This window comes from Oncorhynchus mykiss, chromosome 10 (assembly GCF_057628025.1).
Source record: "Oncorhynchus mykiss isolate SJ-2025 chromosome 10, ASM5762802v1, whole genome shotgun sequence".
NCBI classification, from domain to species: Eukaryota; Metazoa; Chordata; class Actinopteri; order Salmoniformes; family Salmonidae; genus Oncorhynchus; species Oncorhynchus mykiss.
This window is the reverse complement of record NC_143031.1, coordinates 76,243,065-76,264,098: the sequence shown is the minus strand read 5'-3', so window position 1 is coordinate 76,264,098 and position 21,034 is coordinate 76,243,065. Positions and strand designations below refer to the sequence as shown.

The 21,034-nt window shown below is 42.1% G+C and overlaps 1 protein-coding gene and 1 long non-coding RNA gene across 2 annotated transcripts; one reads left to right on the top strand and one right to left on the bottom strand.

The window, feature by feature from the left end:
* Positions 1–8,870: 8,870 nt before the first annotated feature.
* On the top strand, positions 8,871–18,109 carry LOC110534503 (CD209 antigen-like protein C). The gene is made up of 7 exons (XM_090187973.1): positions 8,871–9,099; positions 10,070–10,165; positions 13,324–13,488; positions 13,606–13,751; positions 13,912–14,015; positions 16,743–17,910; positions 17,997–18,109. The coding sequence occupies exons 1-6, from the start codon at positions 8,997–8,999 to the stop codon at positions 16,900–16,902; spliced, it is 774 nt and encodes a 257-aa protein (XP_090044099.1). The 5' UTR covers positions 8,871–8,996; the 3' UTR covers positions 16,903–17,910; positions 17,997–18,109.
* On the bottom strand, positions 12,440–13,703 carry LOC149980311 (uncharacterized). The gene is made up of 2 exons (XR_016483947.1): positions 13,613–13,703; positions 12,440–12,814 (listed from the first exon to the last, which is right to left on the bottom strand). It is a non-coding gene; the product is annotated as an uncharacterized LOC149980311 (long non-coding RNA).
* Positions 18,110–21,034: the final 2,925 nt, after the last annotated feature.

Here is a 21,034-nt window from a genome sequence, read left to right as displayed (position 1 = left end):
TGTGTGCACGTCCTCCCACCAGCCTCCTCTGTTGTCATGGTGATGTTAAACCACTTTCTCGCAAATCCAGTAACGATTGTTAAAACATGACTGGTCATTCCATGCCTTTACAGGACGCCATGTTTCTGTGTTCAGCTCAACACAGTCCTCCTCCCCATTTGCTGGGTTGTCACCACCATTATCAGGTTGCTGTGATTGCCAGTAACTACAGGGTAAACAAGACAGAGAAAATAATTTATAAACATTTTTATTTATTTGTCACACGGGTAAGGGAAAATAAGATTTTAAATGGGACTGATTTGTGGCGTCAATATACATGTGAGTGTTTTGTGTGTACATGTATTTCAGTATCAGTGTAACTATGTCTGAGTGTGTGGGTAGAGTCTAGTGAGTGTGTGGGTAGAGTCTAGTGAGTGTGTGGGTAGAGTTCTCTGAGTGTGTGGGTAGAGTCTAGTGAGTGTGTGGGTAGAGTCTAGTGAGTGTGTGGGTAGAGTCTAGTGAGTGTTGTGGGGGTAGAGTCTAGTGAGTGTTGTGGGGGTAGAGTCTAGTGAGTGTGTGGGTAGAGTCTAGTGAGTGTGTGGGTAGAGTCTAGTGAGTGTGTGGGTAGAGTCTAGTGAGTGTGTGGGTAGAGTTCTCTGAGTGTGTGGGTAGAGTCTAGTGAGTGTGTGGGTAGAGTCTAGTGAGTGTGTGGGTAGAGTCTAGGGAGTGTGTGGGTAGAGTTTAGTGAGTGTGTGGGTAGAGTCTAGTGAGTGTGTGGGTAGAGTCTAGTGAGTGTGTGGGGGTAGAGTCTAGTGAGTGTGTGGGGGTAGAGTCTAGTGAGTGTGTGGGTAGAGTCTAGTGAGTGTGTGGGTAGAGTCTAGTGAGTGTGTGGGTAGAGTCTAGTGAGTGTGTGGGTAGAGTCTAGTGAGTGTGTGGGTAGAGTCTAGTGAGTGTGTGGGTAGAGTCTAGTGAGTGTGTGGGTAGAGTCTAGTGAGTGTGTGGGTAGAGTCTAGTGAGTGTGTGGGTAGAGTCTAGTGAGTGTGTGGGTAGAGTCTAGTGAGTGTGTGGGTAGAGTCTAGTGAGTGTGTGGGTAGAGTCTAGTGAGTGTGTGGGTAGAGTCTAGTGAGTGTGTGGGTAGAGTCTAGTGAGTGTTGTGGGGGTAGAGTCTAGTGAGTGTTGTGGGGGTAGAGTCTAGTGAGTGTGTGGGTAGAGTCTAGTGAGTGTGTGGGTAGAGTCTAGTGAGTGTGTGGGTAGAGTCTAGTGAGTGTGTGGGTAGAGTCTAGTGAGTGTGTGGGTAGAGTCTAGTGAGTGTGTGGGGGTAGAGTCTTGTGAGTGTTGTGGGGGTAGAGTCTAGTGAGTGTGTGGGTAGAGTCTAGTGAGTGTGTGGGTAGAGTTCTCTGAGTGTGTGGGTAGAGTCTAGTGAGTGTGTGGGTAGAGTCTAGTGAGTGTGTGGGTAGAGTCTAGGGAGTGTGTGGGTAGAGTTTAGTGAGTGTGTGGGTAGAGTCTAGTGAGTGTGTGGGTAGAGTCTAGTGAGTGTGTGGGGGTAGAGTCTAGTGAGTGTGTGGGGGTAGAGTCTAGTGAGTGTGTGGGGGTAGAGTCTAGTGAGTGTGTGGGTAGAGTCTAGTGAGTGTGTGGGTAGAGTCTAGTGAGTGTGTGGGTAGAGTCTAGTGAGTGTGTGGGTAGAGTCTAGTGAGTGTGTGGGTAGAGTCTAGTGAGTGTGTGGATAGAGTCTAGTGAGTGTGTGGGTAGAGTCTAGTGAGTGTGTGGGTAGAGTCTAGTGAGTGTGTGTGTAGAGTCTAGTGAGTGTGTGGGTAGAGTCTAGTGAGTGTGTGGGTAGAGTCTAGTGAGTGTGTGGGTAGAGTCTAGTGAGTGTGTGGGTAGAGTCTAGTGAGTGTGTGGGTAGAGTCTAGTGAGTTTGTGGGTAGAGTCTAGTGAGTGTGTGGGTAGAGTCTAGTGAGTGTGTGGGTAGAGTCTAGTGAGTGTGTGGATAGAGTCTAGTGAGTGTGTGGGTAGAGTCTAGTGAGTGTGTGGATAGAGTCTAGTGAGTGTGTGGGTAGAGTCTAGTGAGTGTGTGGGTAGAGTCTAGTGAGTGTGTGGGTAGAGTCTAGTGAGTGTGTGGGTAGAGTCTAGTGAGTGTGTGGGTAGAGTCTAGTGAGTGTGTGGGTAGAGTCTAGTGAGTGTGTGGGTAGAGTCTAGTGAGTGTTGTGGGGGTAGAGTCTAGTGAGTGTTGTGGGGGTAGAGTCTAGTGAGTGTGTGGGTAGAGTCTAGTGAGTGTGTGGGTAGAGTCTAGTGAGTGTGTGGGTAGAGTCTAGTGAGTGTGTGGGTAGAGTCTAGTGAGTGTGTGGGTAGAGTCTAGTGAGTGTGTGGGGGTAGAGTCTTGTGAGTGTTGTGGGGGTAGAGTCTAGTGAGTGTGTGGGTAGAGTCTAGTGAGTGTGTGGGTAGAGTCTAGTGAGTGTGTGGGTAGAGTCTAGTGAGTGTGTGGGTAGAGTCTAGTGAGTGTGTGGGTAGAGTCTAGTGAGTGTGTGGGTAGAGTCTAGTGAGTGTGTGGGTAGAGTCTAGTGAGTGTGTGGGTAGAGTCTAGTGAGTGTGTGGGTAGAGTTCTCTGAGTGTGTGGGTAGAGTCTAGTGAGTGTGTGGGTAGAGTCTAGTGAGTGTGTGGGTAGAGTCTAGTGAGTGTGTGGGTAGAGTCTAGTGAGTGTGTGGGTAGAGTCTGGTGAGTGTGTGGGGGTAGAGTCTTGTGAGTGTTGTGGGGGTAGAGTCTAGTGAGTGTGTGGGCAGAGTCTAGTGAGTGTGTGGGTAGAGTCTAGTGAGTGTGTGGGTAGAGTCTAGTGAGTGTGTGGGTAGAGTCTAGTGAGTGTGTGGGTAGAGTCTAGTGAGTGTGTGGGTAGAGTCTAGTGAGTGTGTGGGTAGAGTCTAGTGAGTGTGTGGGTAGAGTCTAGTGAGTGTGTGGGTAGAGTCTAGTGAGTGTGTGGGTAGAGTCTAGTGAGTGTGTGGATAGAGTCTAGTGAGTGTGTGGGTAGAGTCTAGTGAGTGTGTGGGTATAGTCTAGTGAGTGTGTGGGTAGAGTCTAGTGAGTGTGTGGGTAGAGTCTAGTGAGTGTGTGGGTAGAGTCTAGTGAGTGTGTGGGTAGAGTCTAGTGAGTGTTGTGGGGGTAGAGTCTAGTGAGTGTTGTGGGGGTAGAGTCTAGTGAGTGTGTGGGTAGAGTCTAGTGAGTGTGTGGGTAGAGTCTATTGAGTGTGTGGGTAGAGTCTAGTGAGTGTGTGGGTAGAGTCTAGTGAGTGTGTGGGTAGAGTCTAGTGAGTGTGTGGGGGTAGAGTCTAGTGAGTGTGTGGGTAGAGTCTAGTGAGTGTTGTTGGGGTAGAGTCTAGTGAGTGTGTGGGTAGAGTCTAGTGAGTGTTGTGGGGGTAGAGTCTAGTGAGTGTGTGGGTAGAGTCTAGTGAGTGTGTGGGTAGAGTCTAGTGAGTGTTGTGTGGGTAGAGTCTTGTGAGTGTGTGGGTAGAGTCTAGTGAGTGTTGTGGGGGTAGAGTCTAGTGAGTGTGTGGGTAGACTCAGTGCAAGAGTGTCAGTGTAAAAAACAAAAAAAGGTGTCTATGTAAATACAGACATGTTTTTTCAGATTTAAAAGGAGCATTGCCTTAATTTGGAACAAGAACCAACATTTTATCTGTATTTTTTAAATTATATTTTAAGATATGTCTTTAGTGCTTTTGGAATGACATCTATGAACATGATTTGAAGCAACATGTAATCTGCTGAAGGTCTCTATCACACCTGGATGGTCAAGTCTCACCTTGTGTTCTTTGAATTATGAACAACACGGATAATCAGTCCTACTCATTACAATGTGGTTATTGTTATTATAGAGCAGTAGTCTCTTACCTTGGGATGGTCAGTGTTATTATAGAGCAGTAGTCTCTTACCTTGGGGTGGTCAGTGTTATTATAGATCAGTAGTCTCTTACCTTGGAGTGGTCAGAGTTATTATAGAGCAGTAGTCTCTTACCTTGGGGTGGTCAGTGTTATTAGAGCAGTAGTCCCTTACCTTGGGGTGGTCAGTGTTATTAGAGCAGTAGTCTCTTACCTTGGGGTGGACAGTGTTATTAGAGCAGTAGTCTCTTACCTTGGGGTGGTCAGTGTTATTAGAGCAGTAGTCTCTTACCTTGGGGTAGTCAGTGTTATTATATAGCAGTAGTCTCTTACCTTGGAGTGGTCAGTGTTATTATAGAGCAGTATTCTCTTACCTTGGTGTGGTCAGTGTTATTATATAGCAGTAGTCTCTTACCTTGGGGTGGTCAGTGTTATTATAGAGCAGTAGTCTCTTACCTTGGGGTGGTCAGTGTTATTAGAGCGGTAGTCTCTTACCTTGGGGTGGTCAGTGTTATTAGAGCAGTAGTCTCTTACCTTGGGGTGGTCAGTGTTATTATATAGCAGTAGTCTCTTACCTTGGAGTGGTCAGTGTTATTATAGAGCAGTATTCTCTTACCTTGGGGTGGTCAGTGTTATTATATAGCAGTAGTCTCTTACCTTGGGGTGGTCAGTGTTATTATAGAGCAGTAGTCTCTTACCTTGGGGTGGTCAGTGTTATTATATAGCAGTAGTCTCTTACCTTGGAGTGGTCAGTGTTATTATAGAGCAGTATTCTCTTACCTTGGGGTGGTCAGTGTTATTATATAGCAGTAGTCTCTTACCTTGGGGTGGTCAGTGTTATTATATAGCAGTAGTCTCTTACCTTGCGGTGGTCAGTGTTATTAGAGCAGTAGTCTCTTACCTTTGGTTGGTCAGTGTTATTATAGAGCAGTAGTCTCTTACCTTGGGATGGTCAGTGTTATTAGATAGCAGTAATCTCTTACCTTGGGGTGGTCAGTGTAATTAGAGCAGTAGTCTCTTATCTTGGGGTGGTCAGTGTTATTATATAGCAGTAGTCTCTTACCTTGGGGTGGTCAGTGTTATTAGAGCAATAGTCTCTTACCTTGGGGTGATCAGTGTTATTAGAGCAGTAGTCTCTTACCTTGGGGTGGTCAGTGTTATTAGAGCAGTAGTCTCTTATCTTTGGGTGGTCAGTGGTATTATAGAACAGTAGTCTCTTACCTTGGGGTGGTCAGTGTTATTATATAGCAGTAGTCTCTTACCTTGGGGTGGTCAGTGTTATTAGAGCAGTAGTCTCTTATCTTTGGGTGGTCAGTGTTATTATAGAGCAGTAGTCTCTTATCTTGGGGTGGTCAGTGTTATTATATAGCAGTAGTCTCTTACCTTGGGGTGGTCAGTGTTATTATATAGCAGTAGTCTCTTACCTTGGGGTGGTCAGTGTTATTATAGAGCAGTAGTCTCTTACCTTGGGGTGGTCAGTGTTATTATATAGCAGTAGTCTCTTATCTTTGGGTGGTCAGTGGTATTATAGAGCAGTAGTCTCTTACCTTGGAGTGGTCAGTGTTATTAGAGCAGTAGTCTCTTATCTTGGGGTGGTCAGTGTTATTATATAGCAGTAGTCTCTTACCTTGGGGTGGTCAGTGTTATTATATAGCAGTAGTCTCTTACCTTGGGGTGGTCAGTGTTATTATAGAGCAGTAGTCTCTTATCTTTGGGTGGTCAGTGTTATTATAGAGTAGTCGACAACATCCGGTCAAAGGGAGTTATTTTGAGGGGACAGCAAATTTACGCTGTTATACAAGCTGTACACTCACTACTTTACATTGTAGCAAAGTGTCAATTCTTCAGTGTTGTCACATTAAAAGATACACTCAAATATTTACAAAAATGTGAGGGGTGTACCTACTTTTGTGATTTACTGTATATATATATATATATATATATAAATGGAGTAGAATGTAACAGCAAACCCACACATCTCAACACAGCGACCATGCTTCCTCCACTCAATCAACATATTGTGGATTAGAGGGAGCATGGCCGAGATGCGTGTGTCTGCCGCTCCACCCCTCCCCACATGAAATAGCCTTTTTGAGGCTGTTGAGGGGAGGGCAGGCCCACAACAATGGCCAGAGTGAAATGGAACAGCACTACAACCTAGTGATTATGTTCCCTGTACTCTATATAGATATGTTTGGTATGGGTTGGTGTGGAGCATGGTGTTCAAAACCTTCTAGTGTCACATACACTAAAATGTATCAATTAAATTGTTTTACTTCAGGTATTGAAACTAATTTGAACTATTTACATGTGATTAATTGAAAATAACATTTTTAAACAGCACAGTGTACACCCTGCCGGGGCTGGAAAAATGGAGCCACTCTTAAATGCAGAGACAGAACTATGCATGCAAGGACTGATCCTCCACGAGTTCAAAATGATAGTTTCAACAATCTGAGGCTTCACAGTGTTTGTTAACAGTTCCATGGTAGAACAAGCTTATATTTTGGGTCCTGATGGGGTTAGAAAGTTAAACGTATCTCATGAGGCATTTACAGAATAAGCCACATACAAGAATCAATGGGGAAATATTATTCATTTAAAAGTAGAAAATAAAATGTGATATAGCAATCACAGATAGACCCTTTAAATCATACTTTGGCTATATTGTGTCATTTTGGTAATTTCTTCATACAGTAGCTTCCTGTTTATCTGATGTGAGGTGACCACAAGCTTGAGCAAACTGTTGCTGCCTACCCTCAATCGAAAGAAAGCCAATGGCGCAATGGAAATGTTTGGCTTTCAGAATCCTAATCACAATCATTAGTGATGTAGGATGATGTTGTGTGTGTTTCTGTAACTGTGTGTGTGTGTGTGTGTGTGTGTGTGTGTGTGTGTGTGTGTGTGTGTGTGTGTGTGTGTGTGTGTGTGTGCCTGTTCCTCTGCAGATGGAAGACTAAGTCTCTACAGGCTGGCTGCTGTGTGTTTAGGAGTGCTGTGTGTTCGACAAGTAACTCTCAACATCTCCCTGAGACTGGCTTTCTGTGTGTGAGCCTGTGTCCCAAATGACACTCCATTAGTGCACTGGTCAAACGTAGTACACTAATATAGGGGATAGCGTGCCATTTGGAAACCTAGGGTGTCATTTGGGACCCTATTCCATGTATAGTGCATTACTTTAACCCTGGCCGATAGGATAGATATGTATTTTATTATCACACTATAGTTATTTTCTCACAAAGCAAGGATCACAATTCGGACTTACAGACGTTACATAGCTTGTGGGACCAGCAGTGTTTCAAAATTGCTGACACACAAAGAAATTATGAAAATAACACAACCACAGTGTCCCAAATATCATCCTATCCTCTTTAAAGTACACTACTTTTAACACGGGCACTTAAGGCTTTGGTCAAATTCAGCTCACCATATAAGGAATATAGTGTCATTTGGAACACATAACAGGAACTTCTTTCTTTAGCCCGTTCTAATGAAGAAAGAAAACATTTAGAGGCCTGTTACAACACCACTGGTATGGAGCAAGACAGAGACCAAACAGATACCAGTAGAGGTATCATTGACCTGTGTACAGACAGATACCCGTCCCGGATGAACCGAAACCAGTTACTGAGCTGAGAGAGAACAGTTACAGAGAAAGAGTGACCAGCTGCAAAACGAGAGAGACCAGTTAGAGGAGCGTTACATTACCCTGACTAAAGAAAGGGACCGGTTTAGTGACAGGGTCAGTCTGTCAGTTTGTTCATACTCTAGGTTCTGAGAGAGTGGCCAGTCAAACTCTGTGTTGTTCATACTCTAGGTTCTGAGAGAGTGGCCAGTCTAACTCTTTGTTGTTCATATTCTAGGTTCTGAGAGAGAGGTCAGTCAAACTCTGTGTTGTTCATACTCTAGGTTCTGAGAGAGTGGTCAGGCTAACTGTGTTATTCATACTGAGAGAGTGGCCAATATAACTCTGTTGTTTCTACTGCAGGTATTGGAGGAGTGGAGAGCCTAATGGTGGTGCAGTGTAGAACTGTGTGGTGGTACTTTACTGGTCACCAGGCTACGTGGAAGGGTGGGACTATCAGTGTTCATATCCACAGTACTGGATCTGTGAAAAAGGCTCTTTGTAGGTACTGCTGTTGAAGGAACTCTTTACTGTATCTGAAGAATGATCATATATGTTAGTAGAATGGCTGTACGAACGAGAAGTTGGAGAGAAAGGCATGCACACACACACACACACACAGGATCATGCACGCACACAAAACAAATTAGGAATATATCACTCAATAGCTCTTGTCAATGTTAAAATGTACAGTTCATTATGTATCATTTCTTGTAGACTGTACACACATCTCTCTCTCTCTCTCTACCTCTTTTTATTAGCAACATGTCATATGACTTCCAATGACATTTTTTTCATTATCAATTATTATAAATAACTTTTATAATAAGAACAAAGGCACAGATTAATAAATAAAGGAACAATGTCCTCTGAGTTCTACCAGCTAATTGAATGTGAGTCACGGAGTGCGAGCCATAATTTCACATCCTTACGAACAATGTCACATATAGTTATTGCGAAATATGACATCTTGCTTAAAAGTGATTGGATACTTAAAAGATTCTTTCAACTGCAGTGCACCACAGACAGACAACAGAGACACCAACGGAGACGCATATCAGAGCAACTACTCAACTACTAGTCACTGAAGTTAGAATCATACAGTAGATATTACCATTAGGAGTCAGTTAGAAAGGTAATCATACAGTAGATATTACCATTAGGAGTCAGTTAGAAAGGTAATCATACAGTAGATATTACCATTAGGAGTCAGTTACAAAGGTTATCATACAGTAGATATTACCATTAGGAGTCAGTTAGAAAGGTTATCATACAGTAGATATTACCATTAGGAGTCAGTTAGAAAGGTAATCATACAGTAGATATTACCATTAGGAGTCAGTTACAAAGGTTATCATACAGTAGATATTACCATTAGGAGTCAGTTAGAAAGGTAATCATTAGTAAGATAATACTATAAGTAAAAGTTAAAATCATATATACCACAATAAAAGGTTCAGACAGTCTGAATTAGTTGATTAATAAATTGATTGGGGTCATCATTGATATTCGGTACGGTTAGTTAAGATGGCCGACTACATTAACAAACAGGTGATTGTATTAAAAGAAGTTAATGAAGAAAAACGGAACAGAGCAACGAGGAGCGTGAAGACTGAGACTCATCTCTCAGGTACAAAGAATGATCTTTCTCTCTCTCACACACACAGATGCAGACAGGTATGAACGCACAAACCAAACGCACACACGTATTCTGGCACGTGGACACAAACTAATAGCACATCATAGAAAAACACTTGTACATGTTTTATTGTTCTGTCTTCTCTGTGGTACAGCTGGTACAGAGCCTGAGGTTTACAACCTGCTGGGGTCACATACACTAAAATATATCAATTCAATATTATTTTTCACTTCAGTTATTGGAACTATGTACAACTATTTAATAAGATCAATTGAAAATAAAAAATGTAAACAACAACACAGCGGATACCCCACCACTGTTTTTGGTAAACAGCTGAGGGTCTAGTAACCTGAAACAGGCTTTCCTCAAGAAACGTAACCACTCTCAATAACAATTACGCTGCAGAAATGTAACCACTCTCAAATTCATAGACAGAGCTATGTATGACTTACGTACTGTATGTAATTCATAGACAGAACTACAGTATGTATGTCTGGTACTGTATGTAAGTCATAGCTACAGTATGTATGCAAGGACGGACCATCCATGAGATCAAAATTATAGTTTTACCCATCTGAGGTTACACAGTGTTTGTTATCAATTCCATGGTAGAACAAGCTTATATTTTGGGGTTACATAGTTAAACTAAGCTCATGAGGCATTTAAAAGTTACATTCATAAAGAATGAATAGGTAAATATTATACATCTCAAAGTCCCAAAAATGTAAGCAGCAATCGCAGATATCCTCTTTAAGTCATGCTTTAGCTATATTGTGTAATTTTGGTATTTTCTTCATCAAGTTGCTTCCTGTTTATCAGAATTGAGATGACAGCACTCCTGAGCAAACGTTCGCTGCCAACCCTAAATCGGGGGGGGGGGGGGGGGGGGGGGGTGTGTTTGATGTTTGTTCTGTTTGTAATCATAATGTAGGATGGTGTGTCTGTGTCTGTTTCTCTGCAGATAGAAGACTAAGACTCTACAGGCTGGCTGCTGGCTGTTTAGGAGTGCTGTGTGTTCTACAAGTCATTCTCAACATCTCCCTGAGACTGGCTTTCTGTGAGTGAGGCCCAAATGACTCCCTATTAGCACTCTACTTTTGACAGTGCACTATATAGGGAATAGGGTGCCATTTGGGACTGCATACTGAAACCTATTTCAGTCAAAGTCAAGCACTGCCAATAATGTGACAACAAAAACAAAATAACTGCATCAGCTCTACTTGAGGACACAAACCATGTCTACAGTGCATTCTGGAAGTATTCAGACGTCCTCACATGTTGTTACGTTACAGCCTCATTATAAAATTGATGAGGAGAAGAAAATATTGAATCAATCTACACACTATACCGCATAATGACAAAGGGAACACAGGCTAATATTTTTTTTTCAAATCTGTATACTGTATATATATATAAAAAAACATATATACCTTGTTTACATCAGTATTCAGATCTTTGCTATGAGACTCGAAATTGAGCTCAGGTGGAACCTGTTTCCATTGATCATCATTGAGATGTTTCTACAACTTGATTGGAGTCCACTTGTGGTAAATTCAATTGATTGGACATGATTTGGAAAGGCATACACCTGTCAATATAAGGTCCCACTGTCACGCGGGACGGAGTGTGTGAGGTAAGAATCAGGCGCAGAGAGCAGAGAGTTTCAAGGGAAGAAGTGCACTTTAATTTGGCACCAAAATGCAATGGCCTAAACACAGGGCGCGAAAAACACTGATCAACCCAAAACACAGGGTATACGGTCCGGAGCACTAACACACCCAACATCACACATAACACAAAAATAATCCCGCACAAAACAAGGGCGGGTAGACTAGGCTTAAATAAGGCTTAAATAAGGAAGCACATCAGGAAAACACAATTAGACACAGGTGCAACTATTAAGACAAAACAAACAGAAAAAGGAAAAAGGGATCAGTGACGACGACCGCCGAGCACCGCCCGAACAGGCAGGGGAGCCAACTTCGGCAGGAGTCGTGACACCCACAGTAGACAGTGCATGTCAGAGCAAAAACCAAGCCACGAGGTCAAAGGGATTGTCCATAGAGCTCTGAGACAGGATTGTGTAGAGGCACAGATCTGCGGAAGGGTACAAAGACATTTCTGCAGCATTGAAGGTCCCCAAGAACACAGTGGCCTCCCTCATTCCTAAATGGAAGGAGTTTGGAAACACCAAGACCTTTCCTAGACCTGGACACCTGGCCAAACTGAGCAATCCGGGGAGAAGGGCCTTGGTCAGGGAGGTGACCAAGAACCCGATGGTCACTCTGACAGAGCTCCAGATTTCCTCTGTGGAGATGGGAGAACCTTCCAGAAGGACAACCATCTTGGCAGCACTCACCAATCAGGCCTTTATGGTGGAGTGGCGAGACGAAAGCAACTCCTCAGTAAAAGGCACATGACAGACAACGCAGGAATGGCTTCGGGACAAGTCTCAGAATGTCCTTCAGTGGCCCAGCCAAAGCCCGGACTTGAACCCGATCGAACACCTCTGGAGAGACTTGAAAATAGCTGTGCAGTAATGCACCCCATCCAACCTGACAGAGTTTGAGAGGATCTACAGAGAAAAATGGGAGAACTCCCCAAACACAGGTGTGCCAAGTCTGTAGCATCATACCCAAGAAGTCTCAACGCTGCCAAAGGTGCTTCAACAAAGTAACCAGTAAACGGTCTGAATACTTATGTAAATGTGATATTTCTGTTTTTTATTTTTAATAAAGTTTCAAAAACTTCTAAAAACTTTTTGCTTTGTCATTATGGGGTATTGTGTGTAGGTTGATGAGGGGAGAAAATAATTTAATACATTTTAGGATAAGGCTGTAAGAAAGTCAAAGTGTCTGAATACTTTCCGAATGCACTGTATAAGCCTTTGATATCAACCATTCAAAGTTGGACGTAGTGGGAGTGACCATGGAATTCTATGTAAGTGACCTAACTGAGTAAAATATTTGCCATTAGGCCATGTCCGTTGCTAGCAAATACTTTCCCCCTGGTCGTCACTAGTTAACACAGCCACAAAGTCAAAATTATGGCTAAACCCTAATTTCTCTTCTTAAAATGTACTTTAAACCTAACCTAACTAATGAAGGCCAAGTGTGATGCGTTGATCTACCCAACCTTCCGAGCATTTGGGCGGAAGTGTCTGGGAACGAGATTAGGTGTCATCGAAAATAACTTAACTTTAGAGCGTGTTTCATACTTCAGCACAGCATGTCACTATTTATAAAGCACATGTTTATATCATATTTAAAATAGTGTGGTTATGTCATATTTGACATGGGTGATATTGTCACACAGTTATGACACGTTTATGAACCCTTTTTAAAGAATTACATACATTTATAGATGCTATATAACACATGACACAAACATTAGAATGACACAAATATTAATTTTAACAAAGTCTGCTGCCTCAGTTTGTATGATCCCAATTCGCATATACTCCAGAATGTTATGAAGAGTGATCAGATGAATTGCAATTAATTGAAAAATCCCTCTTTGCCATGCAAATTAACTGAATCCCCCCAAAAACATTTCCACTGCATTTCATCCCTGCCACAAAAGGACCAGCTGACATCATGTCAGCATGTCACTCTGTCATGCTGATTGAGTTCAAATAACAGACTGGAAGCTTCAAAAGGAGGGTGGTGCTTGGAATCATTGTTCTTCCTCTGCCAACTATGGTTACCTGCAAGGAAACATGTGCCGTCGTCATTGATTTGCACAAAAAGGGCTTCACAGGCAAGGATATTGCTGCCAGTAAGATTGCACCTAAATCAACCATTTATCGGATCACCAATAACTTCAAGAAGAGAGGTTCAACTGTTGTGAAGAAGGCTTCAGGACACCCAATTAAGTCCAGCAAGCGCTGGGACCGTCTCCTAAATTTGATTCAGCTGCGGGATCAGGGCATCACCAGTGCAGAGCTTGCTCAAGAATAGCAGCCGGACTATTTTCAATTAGGGGTGTAGTCACTTTTGTTGCAGGCGGTTTAGACATTAATGGCTGTTTGTTGAGTTATTTTGAGGGGACAGCAAATTTACACTGTTGTACAAGCTGTACACTCACTACTTTACATTGTAGTAAAGTGTCATTTCTTCAGTGTTGTCACATGAAAATATATACTAAAATATTTACAAAAATGTGAGGGGTGTACTCACTTTTGTGACATACTGGAAATGTATCAATGCTTTCCAGATAACAGAGGCAATGTGACTGTAGAGAAAGACCTGCTACAGACCAGTTACAACACCCTGACTAAAGAGAGAGACCAGCTACAGACCAGTTACAACATCCTGACTAAAGAGAGAGACCAGCTACAGAAGGAAAGAGATGATGTCATGACAAAGTTCTCAAATCTGAGTGAGTTTACCTGATAAATGATCATAACATCACATACAGTATCTAATATGCAGTGTTCGTATTCTACAATAATAGGTGCAGAATAACAAGATGGAAATATATGTTTTTGTGTTGTAGAACAAACCTGTCCTGAAGGCTGGCAGATTAAGTTGGGATCCAGTTGGTACTTCCTGTCTACTGAGACTAAAACCTGGAAGGAGAGCAGACAGGATTGTCTGAAGAGAGGAGCAGACCTGGTGATCATAAACAGTGATTTGGAACAGGTGAGTGAGTGAGTGAGTGTGCGAGTGAGTGAGAGTGCGAGTGAGTGAGTGAGTGAGTGAGTGAGTGAATCAAACATGCCTTGGTCAGTAATGTATCTTTCAGTATTTAACACATGTAGCCTATAGTAGTTGACAATTTCAGTATCTTTCTCAACAACAGGAGTTTCTCTTAAGCTTCAATAAGAGAGCCTGGATTGGTCTGACTGACTCTGTTACTGAGGGGACCTGGAAATGGGTGGATGGCACCCCACTGACCACCCCAAGGTAAGAGACTACTGCTCTATAATAACACTGATCATCCCAAGGTGACAGACTACTGCTCTAATATCACTGACCACCCCAAGATAAGAGACTAATGCTCTATAATAACACTGACCTCAGTGTAATGAGTAGGACTGATTATCCGTGTTGTTCATAATCCAATGACTACAAGGTGAGATTTGACCATCCAGGTGTGATAGAGACCTTTAGCAGATTACATGTTGCTTCAAATCATGTTCATAGATGTCATTCCAAAGGCACTAAAGATATATCTTAAAATATAATTTAAAAATACAAATAAAATGTTGGATCTTAGTTCAAAAAAGTATGTGCTCCATTGAAAGCTGAAAAAACATTTCTGTATTTACATTGACCCCTTTTTAAAATATTTTTTTTACACTGACTCTATGCACACTCACTAGACTCTACCACACACTCACTAGACTCTATCCACACACTCACTAGACTCTACCACACACTCACTAGACTCTATCCACACACTCACTAGACTCTATCCACACACTCACTAGACTCTACTACACACTCACTAGACTCTATCCACACACTTCCTAGACTCTACCCACACACTCACTAGACTCTACCACACACTCACTAGACTCTACCACACACTCACTAGACTCTACCACACACTCACTAGACTCTACCACACACTCACTAGACTCTACCACACTCTCACTAGACTCTATCCACACACTCACTAGACTCTATCCACACACTCACTAGACTCTACTACACACTCACTAGACTCTATCCACACACTCCCTAGACTCTACCCACACACTCACTAGACTCTACCACACACTCACTAGACTCTACCACACACTCACTAGACGCTACCACACACTCACTAGACTCTACCACACACTCACTAGACTCTACCCACACACTCACTAGACTCTATCCACACACTCCCTAGACTCTACCCACACACTCACTAGACTCTACCACACACTCACTAGACTCTACCACACACTCACTAGACTCTACCACACACTCACTAGACTCTACCACACACTCACTAGACTCTACCACACACTCACTAGACTCTACCACACACTCACTAGACTCTACCACACACTCACTAGACTCTATCCACACACTCACTAGACTCTATCCACACACTCCCTAGACTCTACCCACACACTCACTAGACTCTACCACACACTCACTAGACTCTACCACACACTCACTAGACTCTACCACACACTCACTAGACTCTACTACACACTCACTAGACTCTATCCACACACTCCCTAGACTCTACCCACACACTCACTAGACTCTACCACACACTCACTAGACTCTACCACACACTCACTAGACTCTACCACACACTCACTAGACTCTACCCACACACTCACTAGACTCTACCCACACACTCACTAGACTCTGCCCACACACTCACTAGACTCTACCCACACACTCACTAGACTCTACCACACACTCACTAGACTCTACCACACACTCACTAGACTCTACCCACACACTCACTAGACTCTATCCACACACTCACTAGACTCTACCCACACACTCACTAGACTCTACCCACACACTCACTAGACTCTATCCACACACTCACTAGACTCTACCCACACTCACTAGACTCTACCACACACTCACTAGACTCTACCCACACACTCACTAGACTCTACCCACACACTCACTAGACTCTACCCACACACTCACTAGACTCTACCCACACACTCACTAGACTCTACCACACACTCACTAGACTCTACCCACACACTCACTAGACTCTACCCACACACTCACTAGACTCTACCCACACACTCACTAGACTCTATCCACACACTCACTAGACTCTACCCACACATTCACTAGACTCTACCCACACACTCACTAGACTCTACCCACACACTCACTAGACTCTATCCACACACTCACTAGACTCTACCCACACACTCACACATACTTACACTGATTCTCAAACACACATATACATGTACACACAACACACGTATATTGACGCGACAATTCAGTCCCATTCAAAATCTTATTTTCCCTAACCCCTAACCCTAACCCGTACTCTTACTCTAAACCTAGCCCAACCATAACCCTAAAACTAAGTCTAGCTCCTAAACCTAACCCTAGCTCCTTACCCTAACCGTAACCATGACCCTAAAACTAAGCCTAGCTCCTAAATCTAACTCTAGCTCCTTACCATAACCCTAAAACTATCTCTAAACCTAACCCTAACCATAACCTTAAAACTAACCCTAAACCTAACCATAACTCTAAAACTAAAACTAAACCTAACAATAACCTTAAAACTAACCCTAAACCTAACCATAACCCTATAACTAACCATAGATCCTAACCCTTAATGTAATTCTAATCCTAACACTAATTCTAACCTTAACCCTAAACTCCATAGAAATAGCATTTAACACGTCCACACACACTTTCACAGTATTTTACACTCTTTCACATTATTCACACTCACTGTGCTACTCTGTGTATTACCTATCCTGATTGCCAAGTCACTTTTTATTTTGTGGTAATATTTTCATTTTTTTTATATAGTAAATGTTTAATTAATATATTTTTTACTGCTTAACTCTGCATTTTTGGGGAAGGACCCATAACTAAGCATTTCATGGTAAAGTGTACGTACACCTGTTGTATTTCGCGCATGTGACAAAATACCATTTTTATTATTTTATTTTCTCTGTCTTGTTTACCCTGTAGTTACTGGTACTCACAGCAACCTGATAATGGTCGTGATGACCCAAAATATGGGGAGGAGGACTGTGTTGAACTGAACACAGAAACCTGGCTTCCTGTAAAGGCATGGAATGACCAGTCATGTTTACTCAATCGTTACTGGATTTGTGAGAAAGTGGTTTAACATCACCATGACAACAGAGGAGGCTGGTGGGAGGACGCGCACACATACAGCACCCTACAGTGCACACAACTTAATTCTCTCTCTCTCTAAGACACACCAACACACTGCTGGTACTGCACTGAGGGCCAAAACAACCTGATAATGGTGGTGTACCAAGATATAACTAGGACTGTGCTGATGGTAATATTGGGTATTCTGAGCCTGTATATAAATATTATGACATACCATTTACCTCTCAACATAACTGGATTTTTGAAGAGTTATACAGTAGCTCTTTATATAGCATTGCTACAGTGCTAATGCATCTCTCTCTAGTTAAACAGTGTGTAGACATACTGTCATCTGTAAAATGATTGTATTCATTGCTTTAAGTAGAAACATGTTATGTGATATGCCATGGGCTTCTTCTTTTTTTCATAATCAATTATTAGCTTGAATCACTTCAGTAAGAAGATGAACTAAGGCTCAGATTAAGTAGGAAAGGAACCTATCAGGTTTACCAGCTTCCTGATTGAATGTGATTGGATTGTTAAAACAATGTGACTTGCAGTTGGACACAGACAGAAGGCAGAAGAGTACTGAGAGGATACATGCTGCACGCAGGCAAACACACACACAGACACACCTTTGAAGTTCCCCTTTTCTGATAAAGATGCAGACAGATATCATGTTACATCACTGTGTTTAGAATATCCTGTAATGTATAACTTCCTGATTGAAGGTGATTGGATACTTAAAAAATGATATCAACCGTAGTGGACAACAGACAGAGATCAGAGAGGAATCTTGTGGAGATCCACATCAGAGCAACTACTCAACTACTAGTCACTGAAGTTAGAATCATACAGTAGATATTACCATTAGGAGTCAGTTAGAAAGTTAATCATACAGTATATATTACCATTAGGAGTCAGTTAGAAAGGTAATCATACAGTATATATTACCATTAGGAGTCAGTTAGAAAGGTAATCATGCAGTAGATATTACCATTAGGAGTCAGTTAGAAAGGTAATCATACAGTAGATATTACCATTAGGAGTCAGTTAGAAAGGTAATCATGCAGTATATATTACCATTAGGAGTCAGTTAGAAAGGTAATCAATCATACAGTAGATATTACCATTAGGAGTCAGTTAGAAAGGTAATGATACAGTTTGTTTCTAAACTATGACATGGCATTGCTTCTATAAAATCAACATTGTGAGGATGCTGTGTTCTGTGTTGTGTTCTGTGCAGTGGCCATAGAGACTATAACACATTAACATTTAAACTTAGGTTAACAGAAAGAAGAAAACATTAAGGTAATATGTAAATGTTTTAGCTTTGCTTTCGGACTCTTATCCCCTAATCTGAAAAAACATGTGCAAACTCTACACTTGGTGCCAATGCTTAGCTAGTCTTACTAACAATATTTCTGGTCTGATATCAATCATCGTTTTCACACTGACCACATTAATTAAGCTTTCAGCTAACATAAGACACTTATATGTACCTAAATGTTTAAAATCTATATTAACTCTTAGAATTTATTTGAATTACACGCCCTCCAGTTTAACCGGAAGTTGTCCCGCAAGCGGGAGGCCTATCCCTAACATGAATAGACTGTTTAGAGGGAATTGGACAAAGCTGAAACGGATACAGTTTTGTGACTGATCCAAAAGGCTGCTAATAATCTACAGGCAAAAATGAATTACAACAAAATTATAATACCATGTAGCATGTAAATGCATGTACTCACAGTTAATTACCCAGTTTTAGGGAAAATGTTAATGTACAACAAACAGTTGTAGATGATAATATCATTAACACATTTAAACAAGTTGTGGATTTGACCTATATGTAGATATTTCTGTAATTTCTCACAAATCCAGCGCATCATGTGGTTGCACAGTGCATCGTTCAAGTTGGCCAAAACGCCGACCTCTCTTTCAGTACCAAGAGACAACCCACACACAGCGTCCACCATATTGATTTTCAGATATTCAGATTCTGGGTTGCGTTCCAATAATCTCTTCTTTCTGCTGAAGTGTACGCTCATCCACTATTTCCCATAAATCTAAAAGCCTTGGGTCGGTGTAGGCATGTGGGCTAGAGGGAAATCCCATATACTGGTGATTTCCTATCAAATCCATAAAGGGAAGTGAACAAGCGCACACTTCTGGAGAAAATGTTGAATATTGGAAACCACCGCTCGCCTCATTCTCAACACGCATTGGGAGAGAATATCCAAGGTCCCTCCCCTCAGAAGTTCTCCTCCAATGTGTTTTCAGAAGGATTCAAGGACAGGCAGCGGCGACCCGTCATTCAGGTCAGGTGGGGCAGAGCTTTAATTTTAGCATGAATTCTTGTCACATATCAGGTCATTCTTCCCTCCCTCCCTCCCTCCCTCCCTCCCTCCCTCCCTCCCTCCCTTCCTCCCTGTCTCCTCCCTCCCCTCTCTCCTCCCTCCCTGTCTCCTCCCTCCCCGTCTCCTCCCTCCCTCTCTCTCTGACCTCTCCCTCATGTCACATATCAGTTAATTCATGTTATACAGTGCCTTGCAAAAGTATTCATCCCCTTTAGTGTTTTTCCTGTTTTGTTGCATTACAACCTGTGATTTAAATGGTTTTCATTTGGATTTCATGTAATGGACGTACACAAAATAGTCCAAATTGGTGAAGTGAAATGAAAAAAATTACTTGTTTCAAAGAAATAAAAAACAGAAAAGTGGTGCATGCATTAAGTACTGCAGTCTACCTGTGTGCAATCTTTGTGCCACATGATCTGTCACATGATCTCAGTTTATATACACATCTGTTCTGAAAGGCCCCAGAGTCTGCAACACCACTAAGCAAAGGGCAACACAAAGCAAGATGCACCATGAAGACCAAGGACCTCTCCAAACAGGTCAGGAACAAAGTTGTGGAGAAGTACAGATCAACAAAAAAATTGTACCTGAAACTTTGAACATCCCACGGAGCACCATTAAATCCATTATTAAAAAATGGAAAGAATATGACACCACAACAAACCTGCCAAGAGAGGGCCACCCACCAAAACTCATGGACCAGGTAAGGAGAGCATTAATCAGAGAGGCAACAAAGAGACCAAAGATAACCAAAGGAGTGTCTCAGGACCGTACAATCTGGTCAAGCGATGGTGGGTTTGTGCCCATAGTCGACGTTGTGGCCAGTGACGTCTGTTGAGAACCTGCCTTATGTCATGATGTGGCCCTCTTTGGGTATAGCGAGTACCATCCACCTCTCTCTCCCTTTCTCTCCCTCCCTCCTACACCCACGTTCAGTTATCCAGTCGGGGAACGGGGTACCCCTCGCCAACAGCCTGGGAAATTGCAAGGTGCCAAATTCAAACAACAGAAATCTCATAATTCAAATTTCTCAAACATACAAGTATTGGGCACCATTTTAAAGACATAATTCTCCTTAATCCAACCACAGTGTCCGATTTCAAAAAGGCTTTACAGCGAAAGCACAGCAAACGATTATGTTAGGTCACCACCAAGTAACAGTAAAACACAGCCATTTTTCCAGCCAAAGAGAGGTCACAAAAATCAGAAATAGATAAAAAATTAATCACTAACCTGTTATGATCTTCATCAGATGACACTCATAGGACTTCATGTTACACAATAGATGTATGTTTTGTTTGATAAAGTGCATATTTATATGCAAAAATCAAATTTTACATTGGCGTGTTATGTTCAGTAGTTCCAAAACATGCAGTGATTTTGCAGAGAGTCACATCAATTTACAGAAATACTCATAATAAACATTGATAAAAGATTAAACTATTATGCATGGAAATATAGATACACTTCTCCTTAATGCAACCGCTGTGTCAGATTTTTCAAAAACTTTACGGAAAAAGCATACCATGCAATAATCTGAGAACAGCGCTCAGGGGACCAAAACAGCCAAACAAATATCTGCCATTTTGTGTGGTCAACAGAAGTCAGAAATAGCATTATAAATGTTCACACACCTTTGATGATCTTCATACGAATGCACTCCCAGAAATCCCAGTTCCATGATAAATGTTTGATTTGTTCGATTAAGTTCATAATTTATGTCCAAATACCTCCTTTTGTTCGAGCGTTTGGTAAACATCTCCAAACGCTCGTGCAGGTCCAGCC

Excerpts from the sequence above, each read along its gene's own strand:
- LOC110534503 (XM_090187973.1), top strand. The coding sequence starts at position 8,997 with ATGGCCGACTACATTAACAAACAGGTGATTGTATTAAAAGAAGTTAAT. Across the intron at positions 9,100-10,069 it reads GACTGAGACTCATCTCTCAG|ATAGAAGACTAAGACTCTAC; the intron begins GTACAAAGAATG and ends GTTTCTCTGCAG. Across the intron at positions 10,166-13,323 it reads CTCCCTGAGACTGGCTTTCT|ATAACAGAGGCAATGTGACT; the intron begins GTGAGTGAGGCC and ends AATGCTTTCCAG.